This window comes from Asparagus officinalis, chromosome 1 (genome assembly GCF_001876935.1).
Source record: "Asparagus officinalis chromosome 1, Aspof.V1, whole genome shotgun sequence".
In the NCBI taxonomy this organism is placed as follows: Eukaryota; Viridiplantae; Streptophyta; class Magnoliopsida; order Asparagales; family Asparagaceae; genus Asparagus; species Asparagus officinalis.
Genome location: NC_033794.1, coordinates 105,250,351 through 105,272,813, shown reverse-complemented (window position 1 = coordinate 105,272,813; position 22,463 = coordinate 105,250,351). Strand labels below are relative to the sequence as shown.

The 22,463-nt window shown below is 39.1% G+C and overlaps 1 protein-coding gene across 1 annotated transcript; it reads left to right on the top strand.

The window, feature by feature from the left end:
* LOC109828852 lies at positions 396-21,911 on the top strand. The gene is made up of 7 exons (XM_020395821.1): positions 396-645; positions 8,154-8,342; positions 10,753-10,934; positions 13,407-13,552; positions 13,640-13,907; positions 13,982-14,284; positions 21,456-21,911. Exons 1-7 carry the CDS (start codon positions 480-482, stop codon positions 21,702-21,704), a joined length of 1,503 nt encoding a protein of 500 aa, XP_020251410.1. The 5' UTR covers positions 396-479; the 3' UTR covers positions 21,705-21,911.

The window sequence follows — 22,463 nt, the reverse complement described above, 5'->3', positions numbered from 1 at the left end:
CTCACTCCTAGGTAGTTGTCAACTGTCGTGCAAAGGCCCGGCCCAATTCAAAGCAACCCGACGCAGGCCACCTACATCTTCACTCACATGTTTCCATCATTTCGTTTAGATCCGCAATTCTTTCTTATCTTTATGTAATAATAAAAAATACGGTCACCTCACCCACTAATCCCGCCACATCCCCCCCGCCAGCAAATCATGCAGTCACTCTCAATTAATTAATATAAATGCTTAACAAATTAATTCCCATAAATATCAAGCCTCCGATCCCTTGGATCACTGCTGGCTTCCACACTGCCGAAGATGGCGAAGTTCCTCCTCCCCCTCACCTTTCTCCTCCTCCTCTCCGCTCCTCTTGCCCTCTCCCGCCACCTAATCTCCTCGGATGTACTCGCTCCGGCCTCTCCCTGCTTCCGTCGGCGGAGGAGGAGGAGAAGTGCGAGCAGACGTATGGATTCTTGCCGTGCACGACGACGGTGATGGGTAACTTGTTCCTGGTGATCGCCTACGGGTTCTTGATGTTCAAGGCGGCGACCTACCTGTCGTCGGGGAGCGAGCTCTTGCTTGAGATCTTGGGGCCTGGGCTCGTTGGCGGGCTTTTGTTGCCTATTCTTGGCGCGCTCCCCGATGCGATGCTTATTTTAGGTAACAAGAGTTTTTGATGAACAAAATTTGATCTTTGTCTCTCTTGTTCTTGTCGTTGTTGCTGTCTTGGAAAAATTGATGTCAAGAGATGGCAAGATTAGCAGTAGGAAGTAACACCCAAATCGTCAAAGAATCCGAATCAGGACTGAGTTGAAATGCTCTTTTGCAAACTCGGTGAGCTAATCCAAGAAATCCAAAAACCAACTAACCCTCAACTACTTGGATTTAAATTTACCACACACCTATAAACAAAGAGACAATTAATCCACAAAGCAATCAACTTAAATTTGAAATAAACTCGCAATTAAATGTCTGGCAGGTTTAGGTCTTTGAGAAATCCGTTGGAGATACTGTTCACGTGAACAGTAGCCGGCGTGAACAGTAGCCAGAGCAGGTATCGAAGAAGTTGGAAGAAGACCCGTGGACAGTGGTCCGAGCAGGATGTGAACAGTGTCGGTTACTGTTCATTAAACTGTGACGGCTAGGTTTTGAATTGAGGTAGGGTTTTGCCTGAGTGGAGTGTGGGATATGAGTTGAGGGTATAATGAAAGGTTGTGATTTGATTAGAACAATTAGATAAAATGGGCTTCACACCCGGGCTTCGCCCTCATAGCAATTCACATACTAATTTGAAAAGTCTAAATTATCATATCAAAATAGTCTTGCCTTTCACTGAGGCCTTACATCATTATTTATAACCATAACAAAGTCAAATCAAATCCCTAAATCACGTTCAAATCTTAGCAAAAGTAGAAACTAATATAAAATACTATCAATTAAAATCTCTTAGATCATGATGAATATATCCAGAATCGATTAATATCCTCCAGAATCGACCACATGTTTTTTTCTCCTAGAATATACTCTCCGTGGATTCCCCTATGGTGCTTCGGGACTTTTTGTTCATCTTCATGACGAACGAAAAATGAACTTATGGATTTAAGCTTGTAGTAGCTGAATACACATTTGAATGCATAGTACCATATACTAAGAGTCTAATACTTATAATTGAAACGCTATTGGATATGTTTTATATAATTTCTCTTCACACAATATTCATATTAGTGTGAGGATTTGTTTAATGAAACAACATGAACAGGTACTAGTCACAATTCTTCCTCTCAGCCTTAACCACAATTCTTAGTTGATTGTGGATAAATTGTGTTTGAGGTGGTTGTAGGCCAATGTGAATTATTGATGTATGCTAGTGTCTGTGATTCTTTTTTGGCTTTCATCAAGATTCGAAGGTGGGACTCTCCACCTAGCAACCCCCAATATTTACCACCTAAGCATCTGGCAGTAGTTGGTTTCACTGTCCTAATAAGAATGTAATGGAAATAAAGAACAAACCTTTAAAGTGGCAAACACGAATGACAAATCACTGTACCATTCTGGCTTCTCTTTCTCGCTTCTTGATTTAGTACTGTATGCTTTTCTCTAAAATTAATATCTAAACTTGTTTGTATTCTGTAGCATAAAGTTGCTGAATTGAATGCCACTTTGTTTCGTGACTGTTGAGAGAGTTGTTTGCTCATTTGTTGTTTAGTCCCACATCGGTTAGATTACTATAAATAACATCCAAGAGAGCTAATAAGCTACCTTAAGGGTTTCCACTTCAACATGGTATCAGAGCCACCTTCTCCTCTCCCCATTCTTCTAAACCCTAGCCACCACCCTCTACATCTATCAAACCCTAAATGCCACCTTCGATCTCTCCCAAACCCTAGCCACCACCCACCAACATCAAACCCTAACCCTCCTCCCTCAGCCGACAACTCTAGCCGCCACTACTTTCAACCACGAGGTACTGTTCATCCACGGAGGTACTGTTGACCCTTGAGCATTGTTCAGCGAGTGGCAATGTTCATTGATGGTACTATTCATCCGCCCCCAACCTATAAAAAAAGTGTTAAGCTAATTATTTTGCTTAACCAACTAGATCTTCAAGGATTTTGAGCTAATCACTTGGCTTACCAACTAGGTCTTCATAAATCTTGAGCTAATCATGTGGCTTACCAACTAGACTTTATAGGTCTTGAGCTAATTATTTGGCTTACTAAGTAGATCTTCATAGATCTTCAGCTAATCGTTTAGCTTCATCTTATGATTAGTCATTAATAATCTCTTTGGGATAAGCGATAAGTCGTTCTCTTAAAAAAACCAACCTTGTAATATGGTTTTACTTGGCGGAGTGCTTATGATGATTACTTGTTGTTGATTGATTAGTTGGTGTGATTACTTGTTATTGATGATTTGATTGTTGAAAATTAATTTGTTGTTGTTGGGTGAGGTTGGTAGTTATTTGCTGGAGATTACTAGTTGAAGGATTTTATTTGCTACGTTGATGGCATCTTTCAATGATTTTGCTATTTCGGTGGATAAGAAAGTTGTGATGAAGACCCACATGGAGGTGCTCTCTAGCAAGACTACTGACCAAAAATTGAATGAGTTCAATTACCTACTTTAGAAGAAACTGGTTCGAGTTTATATTTTAGGTCGGGGAAAGGATGATGATCTTACAGGCGACTCTCCCGTGCCAGTTATTGCCTCCTGGAAATAGGATTATACTAGGTCACTTCATCAAATTTGGAACAGCGTGAAATCACAAGTACTCCAGCTAGCAATTCATTGTAATACAGTGAAACAGGTGTGGAAGTTCTTAGAGCAATTGTACTCAGGCCGTGGACATGCTAAGCGGGCATATGATGTCATTTAGGAGTTACCTCAGAACAAGATGAACGAGCATAGTTAGACTTTTGAGGAGCATTATGACAACTTTAATCGTCTCGCAGAGGACCTAATACAGATTTTTTCCATTACAAGGGATGTTCAGAATATGCAAAGATCAGTGGGATCAACTGATGGTATTCACTTTTATTAAATTTCTTCCACAATCGTATAATTTTGCAAGACCATAGATTAGGGGGAACCCTGCTATACAGTCCTTAGCAGAGACATTGCTTTTTGAGATTAGCAGTACAGGCCGCACAAGTAAGTCCTACAGTAGAGTCTGCCAATAAGTGCGCTCTTGTTAGTTGTTATGCATAGACAATCGACTAGTTGAGGGGGTGGTCATGGTGGAGGATGCTTTGGTGGATATAAGGAACGCTTTGGAGTACATGGGGGACGAATTAATAGTCCACGAGGAGTTGTAGGGGAGGGTTCGTCTGATTCCTCAATTTATTGTCATTATTGTTAGGAATCAAGTTACATGAAATTTCATTGTTCTTAGATATCGGGAAAACAATCTCAGAGTACACATGTTGTTGCACAAGAGAGTCCCATAGATGCTATCACTCACTGCCAACTTGAGCAATTTCAGCTCCAGTTATTTAAGAAGACACAATCATCTCCTGCTACATCTACACTTGCCCGGATAGGTAAATCCACTGCTTGTTTTACATTATCATCATCTCATACTTGGGTTATAGATTCAGAGGCAACTGATCATATAACTGGGAACCGATGTATATTATCCTCCTGTATACCTGCTACCTCCTTTAGTATTATTGGCTGATTGATCCACTACACCTGTAAAAGTTGTCGGGTTTACTAAAATTAATACTATTCCACTTTCATCCGTGTTATATCTTCCTCCTTTCATTTAATCTTTTATCTATTAGTAGGATTACTAACACACTAAATTGTACGATAATATTTTTTTCCTACACTATATTTTTAGGCAATTAGGATGAGGAAGACGATTGGCACTGGATGTGAGCGAAACGGCTTGTATGAGCTGGACTTTGACCCATCCAAGGTGGCCTATATCAGCTCTACATCAGCCTTTGATGAACATTGTCGGTTTGATCATCCCTCTTTTTCGATCCTTAAAACTTTAATTTTATATTTGAATCATGTTCAGTCTTTAGATTGTGAGTCATGTCAACTTGAAAAACACCAGTAGGTGTCTTATCCGAGTCGTGTCAATAAGAGGGTTAGTAATTCGTTTGATTTAGTGCATTCTGATGTATGGGGTCCTTGTTCTATTCTATCTAACTCTATTTTTAATATTTTGTTAGTTTTGTGAATGACTTTTCTCATATGACTTGGATTTACTTACTGAAAAACCGTTCTGAAGTGTTCTCTGTTTTTAAAGTTTTTTTGTGCTGAGCTCAAAAATAAATTTCATAAGACCATTAAAACTTTAAGAACAGATAACACTAATGAATATTTTGAAAGCTCGTTCACAAAATATTTGGAAGAAAATAAAAATTTACATCAGTCGTCTTGTACTTGCACACCCCAACAAAATGGGGTAGCTGAACGTAACAACAAACACTTGCTAGAAATTGCTAGAAATTGCTAGAACATTGTTATTTCATTGTCAACTTCCAAAATATTTTTGGGGAATGCCATTTTGACAACATATTACCTGATCAATAGGTTACCCTTATCTGTCTTATAGAACAAAACTCCAATCTCCCTTTTATATCTAGCTGAAGATGCTTTTCATTTACCTCCTAATCTTTGGGTCCATGCTTTATCACAATCATAGTCCTTAACGGACGAAATTAGATTCGAAATCTCTTAAGGGTATTTTCTTGGATATTCTAGGAATAAAAAAGGGTGCAGGTGTTATTGTCCATCCTTGAATCGTCATATTGTTTTAGCTGATGTAACGTTCTTTGAGAATAAACTAGGACATGTTGCTTTTGATTATTCCTTAGACCCTCCAGATGACTATGACTGCCTTATTGCTCGGGAAACCACTGTCAATGTTTCTTCAACGACTGTTGTACAAACTGATCCACCATCCAAGTTTGCGAAACCAGTTCAGGTTTATACAAGGCATACTACTCCACAATCTCAGCCACCATCCAAATCTATCCAAGAGCCTGGTGTACTAGAAAGTCAAAACGTGACTCTATAGCCAAGTGCTCAGTTTACTGATGATCTTCCCATCGCCCTCCGTAAGGGTGAAAGACTTTTTTGGAGTTCTCGTTATCCTCATACACACTATGTCTTCTACTCATTGTTATCTCTATTATATTATTCTTCCATATCTTCTTTGGATTTTCACCCGGTTCCTAATTGTTTGTCAGAAGCTCTATCTAACTAGGTTGACGGCAACAATGAGAGAATAGATGACGACCTTAGAACGGAATGAGACTTGGGATCTCATTTCACTACTACCATGAAAGAAAGCGGTTGGCCTCAAAGTAAATCCAGATGGCTCTTTAGCTCGCCTTAAAGATGGACTTGTTGCAAAGGGATATTCACAGATCTATAGACTTGATTATATCAATACATTTTCTTCTGTAGCTAAGATGACATCTATCCGCATTCTTGTTTCACTTACTGCTCACTATCATTAGCCACTACATCAATTGAACGTTAAGAATGCATTTCTTAATAGCATTCCTGAGAAGGAGGTTTACATAGAGCAACCACCAGGTTTTGTTGCTCAGGGGAAGTGTGACAATGTTTGCAGATTAAAAAAATCCCTCTACGATTTGAAGCAATCTCCGAGGGCTTGGTTTGGATATTTTGCAGTAGTTGTCCAGATGTTTGGTCTTCATTGAGCTCAAAAAGATTACTCGGTTTTCTGGAGATTTCATGGTGGGAAACAGATTCTTTTAGTTGTATATATTGACAATATTGTAATCACCGACGATGATGCATAGGGCATTGATCATTTATCATTTAAAGAAGAATCTACAACAACAATTTCAAACAAAGGACCTTTGATCCTTAAAAGTATTTTTTGGGTATCGAGGTGTTTAGATCAAAGAAGGGAATTCTCTTATCCTAGAGAAAATATATGCTTGATATGTTGCTAAATGCTGGGATGTCAGAATGCAAGGGCATTAACTCACCTATAGATGACAAGGTCAAACTATTACCAAATCAGGGAAAGTTACTGGAGGATATTAAAGAATACAGACGACTTGTAGGTAAGTTGAACTACAACAGTCATAAGACTAGATATTACATTCTCTGTTAGTGTAGTTAGTCAGTTTCTCTCAGTACCTAAGAAGCCTCATATGGAAACTGTGAAGAGGATTATTAGGTACCTTAAGAAAACTTTTTAGGAAAAAGGAGTACTCTATTCAGATTACGATCACATGAGAGTTGTAGGATTCTTAGACACAAATTAGGTAAGATCCTTAGAGGACAGAAGGTCAACTACAAGGTATTGTGTATTTTTTAGAGGAAATCTAATATCATGAAAGAGTAAGAAACAAAGTGTAGTCTCGTGATCTACAGCTGAGTCCGAGTATCGAGTCATGGCGAATTTGACTTGCGAGTTGATATGGGTTAGAGATATATTAACAAAGAGTGGTTATTCTCCAAAGTGTCCCATGCGCTTATATGAAGATAACAAGGCCGCCATTCACATAGCTGAGAATCCAATGTTTCATGAGAGGACAAAACATATAGAGATTGATTACCACTTGATTTGTGAGAAGATGGAGAAGAGAATCATTAGAGCCAAGCACATACCAACAGAACATCAACTTGTAGATGTTCTTACAAGACCTTTTGGGAGAGCACGAGTAAATTTTATTTGTAACAAGCTTGGCATGTACAATATGTATCTTAGCTTGAGGGGAGAGTGTTGAGAGAGTTGTTTGCTCATTTGATGTTTAGTCCCACATCGGTTAGGGACAGACTCTTTTGTTTACCTAATCACTATAAATAACATCCAAGTGAGCTAATAAGCTCCCCTTAAGGGTTTCCAAAATCACTGGTTTAATCTGATCAGCAACTACTATGCAATCAACAAGTAAACAATTGAATGCCATTTTGATGGTTGAGCACCAATACAAATTATGTGAAAATCGTATATTCATTCAAATGAAATGTATATCTTACTATGATATGTCCATTCTTTAAATAATCTTACATATATCGGATTAGAGTGACCAATTATTAAATATGAGGTGTCCATAGTCACTTCTCGCCACCTATTTGGTTTATCTTCAGAGCAGCTTGCACTTTCCCTTGCCTAGGTGGCTCTTCCTAAGGTACTAAAAGGGAGGGAAGAACAAAAAATAATGTGTATTTTAAGTATCTTCTCTATTATCTGGACATAGGTTGAGATGCTTATGCAAAAGATTTTGGTGAAACTAAATTTCTCTATAAATATGTAGAAATTGTTCTAAATACTTTACCTGTAAGAAGTTGCAGAAGTTCATGCCTGCTTCTGGTTGACTTAAATCTTGCTTTAACGCTGCGTGGAGACATTTGAATCCATATCACCAAGAAAATATTCGAAAAGTAATCTCTGGAATTACTACTCTGGAGTAATGAGTTTTGTTTTTAACATCTTCGTTTGAATCGTGACAGAACAAATGTGTTTTGATTTTAATATTTTTTTAGTTTTATTATATTGCGGTGCAACATCAGGGTTCCATGAACCTTTGAATATTAATGATATGCTCAGCAGTTCTTATGTTTACCCCATCATTTTCAATTCAGATAAGGTGAAGGTTTACTGTTAATATATTCATTGATATATTTGTAATAATAGTGACTAAACTTGTACTCATTACCATGTGCAGTATCTGGACTTTCTGGAAGTAAAGAAGAAGCTCAAAAACAAGTTTTAATTGGAATTGGCTTGCTTGCTGGTTCAACAGTCATGCTTTTGACATTACTATGGGGATCTTGTGTTGTTGTTGCCAAGTGTGATCTCTCAGAGAATTCAACATCAGTAGATTTGCGAGACACAAAACGGTTTAGTCTTTTTGGTAAGTCATAAATGCTGTGAATCATACTTTCTGTAAAGTTTCTTACTGGGCATGTTTTTTGAATAATTTGCATTTTGTGGTAATTGGTAAGTATTTCCTATTTACCTTTTGTCTTTGGTAAAATGTCAAAAGTGGAGATCATTTAACTTTGAGTCGATCTTTCTTCATCAATATTTAAAGAACCATAAACATTAGTTATTGGCGGAAATTATATTTTTAGTATAAGCAGTCACCGATAAATAAAGGAAATGCATAAATAATAGCATGATTTACTAATACAATTCAATGTTTCTATTTCATTTTGAAACCTTTGTTCTATTTATTTCCTCCGAGATCCAACGGTGGAAGTATAAAATGTAGCTTTACTTTGCAGAAACTGATTTAATGAGTTGTAACTGAGAACTGGAGGACTAGTATAAATAGCAGTGTTTTTTTCGACCTATAGCTAGTCGCATGGCTTATTGTAATCATATGATGCATGTCCATACTTAGTGTCATATCTCCTTATTAATAAGGAACTGAACAAGAAAATCATTCCTGGAGAGTTGTAAAAGTAAAAAGGAAATCGAGGCAAAAGATACCACTTCAATCTTGTATAAAAGTACATGTCTCCTAGTAGTTGGCCCTCCAAATTTTGGGAATGCTCCAAATTCCTCTTGAACATCCAAGTCTTGGTAAATACCAGAAAAGACATCTTTGAACATGGTTGTATCACAATGGCCTGTACCGCAAATTATTACCAGGTTACTTGAAATAATAAGTTTCATGTGCTGTAAACGATTCCAGTACACCCAGGTGGCATATAAGATTCATTAAAAATGAATATGGTACCACTTCACCTATTGTAAAGTTGATTGTTTTATTTGTGTTACATTATATTTCGTTGTATCTTGTAATGCCACGGTTAATTGCAAATATTTTCACATAACTAAATATTTTTCTACATGTATATGCATGCATAAAATCTATGTGATATAACCAATTTCCTCGTCAGTTTCTGAAATGTTATGTTTGATATTTCTCCATTACCAGACACTTAATACTGCTCTCAATGTTCATGTGAGATTGGTAGTGTGATGAGATCTTGATAATAGCCAGGACAATGCCACTAGTAAATATATGGCAGGAACAAGTGTTTTGTAAGACCAATATAAGAATATCATGGAGAATCCAAGCCTATAAACAAGGACTGAGGAACAATGGTCTTAGAATTAGATAATCAGTAATGGAGAAGAGGGAAGTTGCTAAGTATCATCTTACAGATCATGATATCATCGTCACTTTTGAAACTTAAGAGAGAAGTCCTGCTAACCAAATGTCATTTTTTTTAGTAGGTTTGGTTCATAGGGTTTCGCATTTTTATTCCTTTTGTGAAAGAAAATAATCAAACAACCTGCATAATAGCTGAATAAAAACAATATGTTAAGCTTTTGCTATACTTGAAAAAAATTGTGACTGGTACGTTTACATAGTCTCAAAATCAAAAGTGAGATGCTAGGATTTACATGCGTAGTGGTAGCCCAGATATGTAATTTTGTGACTGCATATTCCTGCAGAATGATATCTCATAAATCCTGGAAACTACTGAGATGACAGTCTTGGAATTGATAATGCTCATAAATGCTTTTAAAAGTTGTTTTCGATCACATGATGTTTAAGATTATTGACAGATGAAAGGTCCTAGGCTTGCAAGTCTTTCCAAAGTAATCGTTAATTGTAAAGCTCTTTAAATGCTTAAAGTTGAGCGGTTGCTCTAGTGACTATGTAGTGCTCCAGAAATGCATTGTTGACAGTTTGAGTTAATTTTTCATACCAACCAAGCCATAATAACTGGTTGGCCATCAAGTAATATGCCACCAATTAATTTTTTTTTTTTGGTTTTGCTACATGCTGATAAAATTTCATCTATTTTTGTGTCAGCTGGCCCTAGGCAAGTCATAACTTTATCAACAAGCTCAGTGAAATCCAACATTATATTTTGTGTCACAAGGTTCACATCTATCCTTGTGTTGACTCCACCTTGAAACAGTGCAAAATCTGAAAAGGTGTTCCTGACCTTTCTAAAGAAGAATTCTTTTAGTTCAGAAGGAGAGAATAACCTTCTCAATAATATAGAAATCAAGCAGTCAGTGACTTATGACTTCCCTGAATGCAGAGCACCTTAAATGGATTGTTATTTCATTGCTATTTTGATCCTTAATGATTCATCTTGTTTTGAATCTTTTGATCTCTCATTTCCATTCAGAGTGCAACAACGCGAAACATGATGGTTGTATCCTTGGACTATTATTGTTGTTAACTCATTATTGCTAGTTGACTTTTGATTGACTCATTTATCAGTGAACCTTGAAATATTTGCATTACCCTTTTTGGCTCAAGTAATATATCGTTTGCTGTCACACTTTTGCAGGATCTGGTATTACAACAGATTTGCAAACTACCTATGCCGCTAGAATCATGGCTATATCTATTGTTCCCTTCGTTATTGTGCAACTACCAAGGATTTTTAAGTTTCCGTCAGGACAACGTCTGATGGTTTTGGTAGCATTCATTGTTTCTGTTGCACTTGTTCTTTCTTATTGCCTGTATCAGGTACTTCACTTGCCCAAAAAGCATTTGGTGATATCTTTAACGATATTTTTTGTTCACTTGCCAACAATTTTAAAACGTGGTTGAAGTATGCAATAGCATGTGAATTACTGAATTGCCGTTTTAGCTTCTTGAATATAATTTTTTTTTGGTTGCTGAGTAACTTTTATTCTTGTTTGGAAAAAAAAAATACTGGGAAAGATGATACAGGACTCTTCCTCTATTTCTCATCTGTTCCCTGTTGAGTGAAAGATAGGGTTTATATCTTTTTTGAATGAAAGACTGTAGTTTGTTATGGAGTCTGGATCTCCACTATCCTAACTATGTGAGGCATGCCTTAGGTGCTGATATGTCATATTTTCTATGGCGAGAAGACACGTAACTGGTTTTATTACATGCTGCAGCATAGATTTGTTAGGTAGAATTCTCAATATCCTTGTAAGTAGTTACTTTCTCCAAGAGCTTATGCTATCATTGACAAGTAATCATCATACTACATATGTCAGTGGTAGCAACCGTAGAAATCTTTCACAACTGAAGCCTGTATACTCTAGACACCTTTTAAAAATAGCCAAGCCATAGCCATTTGTTTATACTTAAAGGTTGTAGCTCAGGACACATGGGAGAGACAAATCTTCACCACTGAAGAATTTAAAATTTTATCTTGCTCATGCTTTTGTCAACAAGCTCATATGATTATTATTTTGTTCAACTCCAAATTACCTCAATAGGCAGCAGTTGCTACTATTGGTAGCTTGTAATGCACCCGCTTGCTCTAGATCTTGGTTCCTCTTGTTACTTGTAAGTCGAGGCATGCAAATTTTCTTTTTGGGAGCAGTTGAACAATTATTCTTAGTAGCTAAAAGATAAGATATTTTCGTAGCAAGTTCTGATTCTGTGGCAAGTAACACTATTTGAGGGAGTTATCTGTAAGAAAACATCCAAAGCTATAAGGCAGAAAAAAGACTCTTTTAACCTATCTAACTAGAGCAAGCTTGTAGTTCTTTATCTGTTTTTTTAGTACTTATCCGTTATATATCAGTGCCATAGCAGATTTAGATCTGGTTTGTCATGAAAGTTGCCAAAAACAAAAAAGCTTCATTTGATTGGGGTCAGACTGCTGAAACCTTAGACACAAATACAGAAGATATGCTTAGTAGATGTGCTTGCACACAATTAACAGAGCCTCTGGCAACCAACGTAAAGACTGTTTTGAAACTCATCACAAGTTTGGCATCTTTGCCGGGGACTTAGCATTACTGAGAAGCTGCTCTAATACTTAGACAATTTAACTTCAAAACTAGCTATTGTTTCTTGACTATGGTCTTAAGCAATGCACTAAAAGTCGTTAGGTGGAATCTAGGCATCAGACCACTCCATAGAACTGACAAGGGTCTTTCTTTTCTAATAAATGGAAAAAAAATTAAAACAGAAAATATCTGAAAGTTCAGAGAAATTAGAAAATAGATGAGCCATCAGCAGCATAATAAGAAATACTGCATCAGCAACAAAGATGACCTATGAAGTATCAGCAGCAGCAGTATAAGGATAGTAGTAGAAGGGAGAAGAAAAACTTAACATGAGAGGTGAAAAACAAGAAGCATAAGCAATTAGGCCTGGTGCCTATATGATTGAATGGGTCGAACCAGTTCGCTATATTTATCATCCTAGCTACTGAAGGCCTTATTAAGCAGGCCTTGATGAGAGTCAGGCCGAGTAAGGATGCACAACCAACTAAACTGGGTCCTAGCCTGCCCTGACTAGTATATTCTGCTGGTTGAGGCCTAGTTGGTGATTCATTTTTATGCTTCTGCAGTCTGCCCTAGCAGTCGCTTGAAATCTCTCACAATTCTTGCTTGATAACTTGTAGATTTTGTTCCTTAGTGAGAAAGGTGTTTTTGGCAAGTTGTTCATCTGGTTAGCTTCATTTACAAAATTTGCTTCCTTGACATCATGGTTAGCACAATCTCAAATGTGCTTATGCATATAGTTTCATGTAATTGGCCCTTTCTTTATCTCTATCATCATCATCTAAGCCTTTTCTCTTAGCAAACGGGGAAAAAAATTCATCTTTTTCCATCAAAATAGGGTCAGCTACGGATCAAGGCTCCATCAAGGATTGACAAAGTTCTAATTGGTTGATGAGTTGATGTCAATACTCTTAGCGCTTAGGCAAGAAAACTATGGACAAGTGAGGGGCTCACCATAATCCTAAGTACTAATTGGCATGCTTCTTCCAAACTCTCCTAAATTGCGGAACACATTTAGAAGGAAAAGGATGTTGAAAAGGATGTTATGTTTGCAATATGGTATTATATTCAACTTCAAGGCAGACATTAAAGCCAAGAGTCAAAGGAAACTCATATGGAAATGGAAAAACAAAATCCAAGAGTCAAAGGAAACTCATATGGAAATGGGAAAACAAAATCCTTTTTATTTTTCATGTTATTATATATATTTTTTGTGTTATAATAGGTCTTTCAGCCATGGATTCAGAAGAGAAGACTAGCGTATGCAAAGCATAAGCATGTGATTTCAGGTATTCTAAGGCATGCCCAAATGTCAGCTCTCGGGCGTCTTTTAACCAGTGAAGGAGAACCTAATGTACCTGTAATTAAAAAGTATGATCTTATTGCACACAATGTTCCTTCTGACTAGCATTTGAATAGCATTCCACTGCGCTAACTTCCCTGTATATTTCGTGACAGGTTGTTTCGTAAAATTGATTTGGATTCAAGCCAGGCACTGTCACGTGCTGAGTTAAGAGCCTTTATCATAGGAGTCCAATTTGATGAAATAGACTTGGATAGAGATGATGCTGTAAATAAAGTGATGGATGAGTTTGATACATCGGGCAATGAAAATGTTGACGAAGCAGAGTTCATTAATGGAATCTCTAGATGGATTAAAGAGGCCAAACACACAGTTGGAGCTTCTGGTGTTTACTCCAAGAAGTTCATGCATGATTTCCATAAGGTAAGTTGTTTGGTGATATGTCATGGCTGAACCAAACTCTAGAATTACATGTGTTCTTATCGCAATATGTGCAGAGAACAAAGGATGAACATAACATGTTGATCGAAAAAAGTGATGAGACTGTAGAGACTGTTGAAAATCCTACTTGGATATCTGTCAAAGCTCTCTTGCTATTATTGCTGGGAACTGCGATGGCAGCTGCATTTGCCGATCCTCTTGTAGATGCTGTTGACAATTTTTCAGTTGCTACAAAGATACCTTCATTCTTCATCTCTTTTATCGCAATGCCTTTAGCTACTAACTCTAGCGAGGCTGTTTCGGCACTTATTTTTGCCAGCCGAAAGAAGCAAAGAACGGCTTCACTAACATTCTCTGAGGTTTGCTTCTCTCTCTCTCTCTCTCCCTCTCTCTCTTTCTCTCTCTAGTTGGGAGCTTTTGCTTTCCAGGACTAGATTGTTCTTAGTTGAGTAAAACTTATGGTTATTTGTCATAAAATATACTTCTGACATTTTTTATTTATATTATTGATACCCATTTTGTTATCCATAATTATGGTGGAGATGGTTTCTTATGTTCTAGCTGTTATATCCCTTGGACACCTGTAAATAATTTCTCGCCTATGAATAGTGTTTATCGCAGTATTTTCTGTTGTAGAAGCAAAGAATGAATAACTTTTAAATATAGTGAATATTAATTTCTGGGAAGCATCTAATTTCTCGGTTCTGCATCAGCAGATGGATTTGTTTTTTGATGCATTTAGTGTATCATACCTCAGGGGGGGGGGAGAGAGATTGACAAGGAACAAAAACCATGACCAAGACACTTCACTTTTGGGATTGACTTTGTGAATAATTCTTAGTGCTTTGTTGCTCAAATGAAACCATGTATACAAAAAATGTTGTTCCCTTTCATATTCCCTCCTGTTTATCTTGGACATAAGTCAATAATCCAAGCATTTCTTTGTTTGTGCATCCTCGGCCATGCTACATTGAGCACTATATTGTTTAGCATGCTGTAGATGTGTGTTGTGCGCCGCGGAAGCCCTAAATAGACAAATCAAAAGCACACACAAGAACAATAGTAGACCACAAGTGAACACAAGCCAACCAATCACAGCAAGAACACAAGATATACGTGGTTCGGCAATGTGCCTACGTCCACGGGGCAAGGAGGGGGAAGCTTTACTAATGAAATCAAAGGGGAATACAAATTAGGGTTACAAATCTTACCCAAAACCCTCAAACAAGACCAATTGATCTCTCAAATAGACTCCAACAATAGAAGTCCTCTTAATCCCCTTTCAGCAGCTCAAACTTACCAAAGCTTTTCCCTAGAAACGAGTTTAGGGTTTATATACAACTTACAAACGAAACGGGTCTGGAAACAGAACCCAACCGAAACCCGCAGCGGCGGTCGACCGGACCGGTCGACCGCCCACCATCCAGCAAGAGACCCAAACTCCAGAGAGTTCGGCGGTCGACCGACCACCGAGCAGAAACTTCTGCGGTCGACCGGACCGGTCGACCGCCACCAATGCTGAAGCCCAGTGAACAATGTGCACGAATGCGGTCGACCGGGCCGGGCGACCGCCACCCAGTCAACCTGAATCCTGAGCCTGAAATCCAAACTGCTGCCAATTCTACAAAATTTACAGGATTCTTTTCGCACAATATATTGGCATCATCAAATGAGTTGAGTTAGTTAGCCGACCCGGTCGACCGACCACCGAGCAAAAACTTCTGCGGTCGACCGGTCCGGTCGACCGCCACCAATGCTGAAGCCCAATGAACAATGTGCACGAATGCGGTCGACCGGGCCGGTCGACCGCCACCCAGTTTGCCTGCTGAATCTTAACCTGTCAACCTCTGCTGCTAGTTCCACAAATCTCCACCTCGACGAACGTTTAACAAAACTGAGCCGACACCAAAGCACCCCCAATCAACTCAACCGGCTGCATCTGTAAGACTGCCTACGTATCCTCTTGCCCAAGGAATCAAACCGAACGTAGTTCACCCAAATGGCCGCCAACGGCCTCAACAACGAAGAATGTTCAATAAGTTCAAACAATGACCAAACTTCACACCTGGTACAACTTTGGTCAACATATCAGCAGGGTTATCCTTAGTGTGGACCTTCTTCATAGTGACATCACCATCATCTAATACGTCACGTACAAAGTGAAATCTGACATCAATGTGCTTTGTGCGTGCATGATAGACTTTGTTCTTCGCCAAATAGATAGCTGACATACTATCACAATATACCTGAATGGTCTCCTGTGCAATCCCCAAATCATCCAACAAGCCATGTAGCCGCAAAGCCTCCTTCACACTAGTACACATCATAGCATACATCAAGCTACCCACTACGCTGGCGTATGGAACCTTGGACATGTAGTCCCTATCCTCCACTGAAACTGGTGACATCAAAGCTGAAAGCTTAAAGTGGGGAGCTAATGGAGTACTCACCACCTTGGTATTACCCTCAAAACTGAATTTCTTCAGCATCTTTTGCAAGTAACTCCTCTGTGTTAGCTTCAATCTCCCCTTCACCCTGTCTCTCTCAATCTCCATACCCAGTATCTTCTTAGCTTCTCCCAGGTCCTTCATCACAAATTCAGATGACAGCTCCTTTTTCAATTTCCCAATAGCTGAAGTGTTCCTGGAAGCTATGAGCATATCATCAACATACAATAACAGATAAATGTGCTTACCATCCTGTAGCTTGCGCATATAAACGCACGGGTCATAAGGGCTCCTCGTGTACCCTCGGCCAATCATAAAGCTATCAAATCTCTTGTACCACTGTCGCGGTGATTGCTTCAGTCCATAAAGAGATTTCTTCAATTTGCACACCAAATCTTCTCTTCCTGCAGCTTTGAACCCCATAGGTTGTGTCATGTAGATCTCCTCGTATAAGTCTCCATGTAGAAAGGCCGTCTTCACGTCCATTTGGACCAAATCTAAGTCCAGCTGTGCCACCAATGCCAATAGTATCCGAATCGACGAATGCTTCACAACGGGTGAAAACACCTCGTTGTAATCAACGCCCTCAAGCTGTGCATATCCCTTAGCAACCAATCTGGCCTTGAACCGAATGTCCCCAATAGAAGATCCCTCCTTCTTAGCATACACCCACTTGTAACCAATAGCTTTCTTACCATTCGGTAGCTTTGTAAGTTCCCAAGTGTCGTTCTTCTGAAGAGATTGCATCTCCTCCTCCATAGCATTTCTCTACCTAATGGAATCAGAGCTGGACTCTGCCTCCCTGAATGTGGCAGGAATAAGATCATCAACGACCTCCACCGATAAAGCATATGCCACCATGACATCATCATATCTAGCTGGCCGACGAATCTCTCTCCTCGGTCTATCTGCTGCAATGGATCCCTGAGCATGACCCTGCTCCTGAGCCCCATCATCCACTGTATCCCCCAAATGCTCGACTGTCATCTCAACTCCTTCCTGTGTCACCTCTGTAGGAGTCTCTATGGGAACAGTGCCAACTGGAGTGGGTGGAGTCACATCATCCTCCACCTGCTACGATATCCCTCCTGTCTGATCTTCCTCCACCTGCTGAGGAACTCGAGGCTTCATCATGTACGCCTCATCGAATATGACATCTCTGCTAATGATCATCTTCTTGTCTTGTGAATCCCATAATTTGAAGCCTTTTACACCTTCTCTAAATCCCACAAAGATAGCCTTCCTCGCTCTCGGATTCAACTTCCCATCACTAACATGGAAATAAGCTGGACACCCAAATATCCGAAGAGTATCATAATCACTAGCCACAGAACCAGACCAACGCTCCATAGGAGTCTTTCCCTCTATCGCAGTGCATGACAACCTGTTAATGAGATGGCTCGCATAAACTAACGCCTCGGCCCAAAAAGATCTAGCCAATCCACTCTGCGTCATCATACATCGCACATTCTCCAGCAAGGTACGATTCAACCTCTCTGCCACCCCATTCTGTTGTGGTTTCTCTCTAACTGTGAAATGTCTTCTAATGCCGTGATCCCAGCAAAACTGTAAAAATGGATCACTTTTGTACTCTCCACCATTGTCTGAACGAAGAGTCTTCACCTTTCTACCTGTCTGCAGCTCCACTTTCTTCTTCCACTCCACAAATATATCCAAGACCTCATGTTTATGCTTCATGGTATATACCCAATTTCTCCTGGAATAATCATCAATGAAAGTGACGAAATAATTTGCCCCACCAAGCGATGTGTGCTTAGAAGGGCCCCAAACATCTGTGTGAATGTAGTCTAATATACCTTGGGTATTGTGAATTGCGGTGCCAAACTTCACTTTAGTCTTCTTCCCAAGTATGCAATGCTCACACAGATCCATCTTGCAGGTCTTTGCACCTTTCAATAGCCCCTGTTTTGCCAATGACTGAAGGGACTTTTCACCTGCGTGTCCAAACCTCATATGCCATAGTGTGGTAGTGTCCTCCTCTGTGGTGATAGAAGCCGTCAGACCCCCTGTAACTGTCTTGCCCTTCAAGTAGTATATGTTGTTTTCCCTGACACCTCGCATCACCACCATGGATCCCTTCATGACCTTCAAACTAGCATCCTCTAATATCACTCTATAACCGGATGCCTCCAAAGTCCCAAGAGAAATGAGGTTCTTCGTCAACTGCGGCACGAACCTCACATCTTTCAATTCCCTAGTCACCCCGTTATGCATTCTGATTCTGACTGAGCCAATCCCACTAATAGGACAAACGTGATCGTTTCCCATGAGTACCACGTCTCCTCTCTTCATCTCCTCAAAGTTGGTAAACCAATCCCTCTTAGGGAAAATATGAAATGTAGCTCCCGAATCAAGCATTCACTCCGTAGAGTCGGCATAACAAACTGACGGCAGTGCGGGACAAGAATAACCGGAAGAATCCGAATCTGAAATGTCGCCAACAACCTTAGCAACATTCACCTCTGAAGCTTGTATAGCTTTCCCCCTTTGCTTCCCGGCTCTATCCTTCAACTTTGGGCACTCATTCTTCCAATGTCCCTCTTCTTTGCAAAAGGCACATTGATTTCTACCAACACTTTTATGGCCACCCCTATTTTTTGATTTTGAGCGGTTGAACTTTTGGCGGTTTGGACTACGGCCTCGAACTGCAAGTGCATCACCCGATGCCTTCTCGGAGGGCTCACAATCATTCTTCCTCAGCTCATAATTCACCAATGCCGAGGTTACCTCCTTGTAGCTAACTGTAGTTCGCCCATTTATCATAGTGAGAACAAATGTACTAAATTCATCATCCGGCAACGAACACAATAGTAACATCGCCTTGTCTTCATCCTCCACCATGATATCAACATTGGCCATATCCGAAATAAGCTTTGTAAAGTTATTGACATGCTCCCGAATGGAAACCCCTCTCTTCATCTTGAATTGGTAGAACCTCTTCTTCAAATGAAGCCTATTCTCAATGCTCTTCGTCAAATATTTTTCATTGAGCGTTTCCCACAATCTCTTTGCCGACGTCTCATTCATCACATCTCGAACTTTGGGACATCAATTTTAGTATTATTGATGCTCAAATTTTGGATCGCCTTTGTCAAAGCCGACGCCGATGTACTAGTAGCACTTGAACTAGCATTGCTTGTTTCAACCATATTGTAGATCTACTCTTCCAACAAGAACCCAACAATGAATCCTTCGAATAAACTCCCAAATCCAACCCGGAGCTCTGATACCACTTGTTGTGCGCCGCGGAAGCCCTAAATAGACAAATCAAAAGCACACACAAGAAAATAGTAGACCACAAACCAATGCAAGCCAACCAATCACAGCACAAACACAAGATATACGTGGTTCGGCAATATGCCTACGTCCACGGGGCAAGGAGAGGGAAGCTTTACTATTCAAATCAAAGGGGAGTACAAGTTAGGGTTACAAATCTTACCCAAAACCCTCAAATAAGACCAAAAGATCTCTCAAATAGACTCCAACAATAGAAGCCCTCACTTCGGCGGTCGATCGGTCCGGTCGACCGCCACCAATGCTGAAGCCCAGTGAACAATGTGCACGAATGCGATCGACCGGGCCGGTCGACCGCCACCCAGTTTGCCTGCTGAATCTTAACCTGTCAACTTCTGCTGCTAGTTCCACAATGTGCAGGTGCAAACAGGGTTATGCTGAACAAGCCTTATTTTGATGATAGCATGAGATGCGTGACATTTTTCTTCACTGTTTCCTATGTGGGGCTGTTCAATGTTGTTTTTACCATTTTTTGTCATTATTAACTTTCATTTCCTGTCTTTTAAATTCAGTGTTAATTGCTGCATAGATGACGGATATTTCAGTCATTATATTCCATCATCTATGCAATATTCATATGTTTTTGGAGCTTATTGCAGCCAATGATGCAACCGTCCTTGTCATAGTTTTGGGAACTTCAAAGTCATCTGACTTCTCGTATAGATTTCCATCAAATTTCCTCTCACCTTCTGTTTATGTGATTTTTGTAAAGTTCTTATCCTTATAACTTTTTCACATCAATAGAAAGAAAATGAAACCCTGGCGCACCCATGACAGTTGGACTCTTCGGCTTTTAAGTAGTCCTTGGTCGCATTAATAGAATGAATATGCACTCTTTAAGTACTTTAGGGCATGTTTGGGTGTTTTTTGTGAAAATGGAGGATATATGCACGATCTGGAAAGTGGACATCCACGTAGGCACTTTCCAATTAAGTGTTTTCTTTGTTAGGCTTGGAATTCATTGGATTCATGGAAGATTTTCACTTTTCCACCAAAATCCTCTCATTTTGAAGTGACTTGGATTTGTGGGGTTAGCAGGTGACAACATTTTCATGCTTTCTAGAAAGATGCAACCAAACAAGGAAAAGTCGGGAGAGTTACTTGTGACCACACTATTTGGCAAAGCTTCCCACTTTTCCTCTCAAAATATATGCAACCAAACAGCCCTTTAATGACAAGTGGATTATTGGTCTTTTAAGTCATCCTCGTTGGATTACATAGTTGTTCCCTGAATGTTAAGTGTTTACCTGAAATGAAACACAACTAGGATCAGTATTTTTTTAGTAATAGATTGCTTGCACAAGGCCTGATACTTGCTTCTGATTCCTTCATGCTATGCTTTTCCTTCCTCTACCTTCATTCTTCAGTATAATGTATCTAGTTATTAGATGGCTTTCCAGTTAGACGTAGTATGTTGGCCATTTTATGCAGTTTCTGGGGGTGCATTGTTGTGTAACTTTGTTGATCCAATTCAATTATGCTAATATTTTCATCCAGGCTGCTGTCCCAGGCAGTAGATAAGACATTATTATGTTGTGTTTGTGGTTCAACCACCTAGGACTAAGTGGCCAGGCTTTCTCCTAAATTAGATATTTTTTTCCTTTTCCCCCTCATTTTGTGTAGCATTTTATTTTGGTGGAGTGCAAACAGACCATAATCTGTCCAATGCGCATATGTTTTTCCTTTAAAAAGGCCATTAGAATTATGATTATTGGTGTAATGTGTATAGAACTATATTTTACATCTGAACTCTTGGTTATTATCGCAGATATATGGTGGCGTAACCATGAACAACACACTTTGCATGGCTGTATTCTTGGCTCTTGTATATTTGAGAGGCTTGACGTGGGACTTCTCATCTGAATCCCTCATCATCCTTCTCGTCTGCATCGTGATGGGTCTGTTCACAAGTTTCCGCACTACGTTTCGGCTATGGACTTGCTCGGTGGCGTACCTGCTCTACCCATTGTCTCTTATCATCGTTTATGTCCTGGACTTCGTTTTCGGGTGGTCATAGACTGTGATGGGAGTGAATGTTGTACGACGGGGAGAATGCTAGTGTTATGCGAGTGTGATTCTTCTTTCTGAAGTCTTTAGCTTTAATGGAAAGACAATAATATGTTTTGTAGTGAAAAGAGTCATTTTTGGTTATGTTTTTGCCCGTATTATTTACTGTGGCCTATTTGCAATTGAAACGTGGAAGTGCACTTTTAGCCTTTTATCTTATATATATACTTGTATAATGCATATGAACGTACATGTTTTAAATTTTAAAAATTTTATTGAATAGTAAAACTATGTGTTAATAAATAAAATTGTATAATAAGGTTGCTTAAAAAAATATGTGAATTATTTATTATTGTGTTGCTAGTGTAACTGAATGTCTACCTTATAATGATCACCTAGTGTTAAAATTTTTTTAAATAAGTCTCCGGATCTAAAATTGTTTTTAAATAAAACTGCTAATTCTATAAGTTCTCTTAAATATACCCACCAACTTGAAAGTTAATAACTTGTCTCTAAATTAACTTAGCTGCATTAATTTTGTTAGCTTTTTTCTGATGTTCTCTAGATAATTACACATGATACCTACAACATATTGTAATAGTTATTTCTCATTATAATTATTTAATAGAGTAAATGACAACAAACTCATATGAACTTTCAGCCTATATGAACATCTAAAATTACACAAAACCCCTAATGACTTTTTTGTTTCAAAAAAGACCCACAATAACTTTCTAAATTTTACGGATAATCGCTATAATTAGAACTA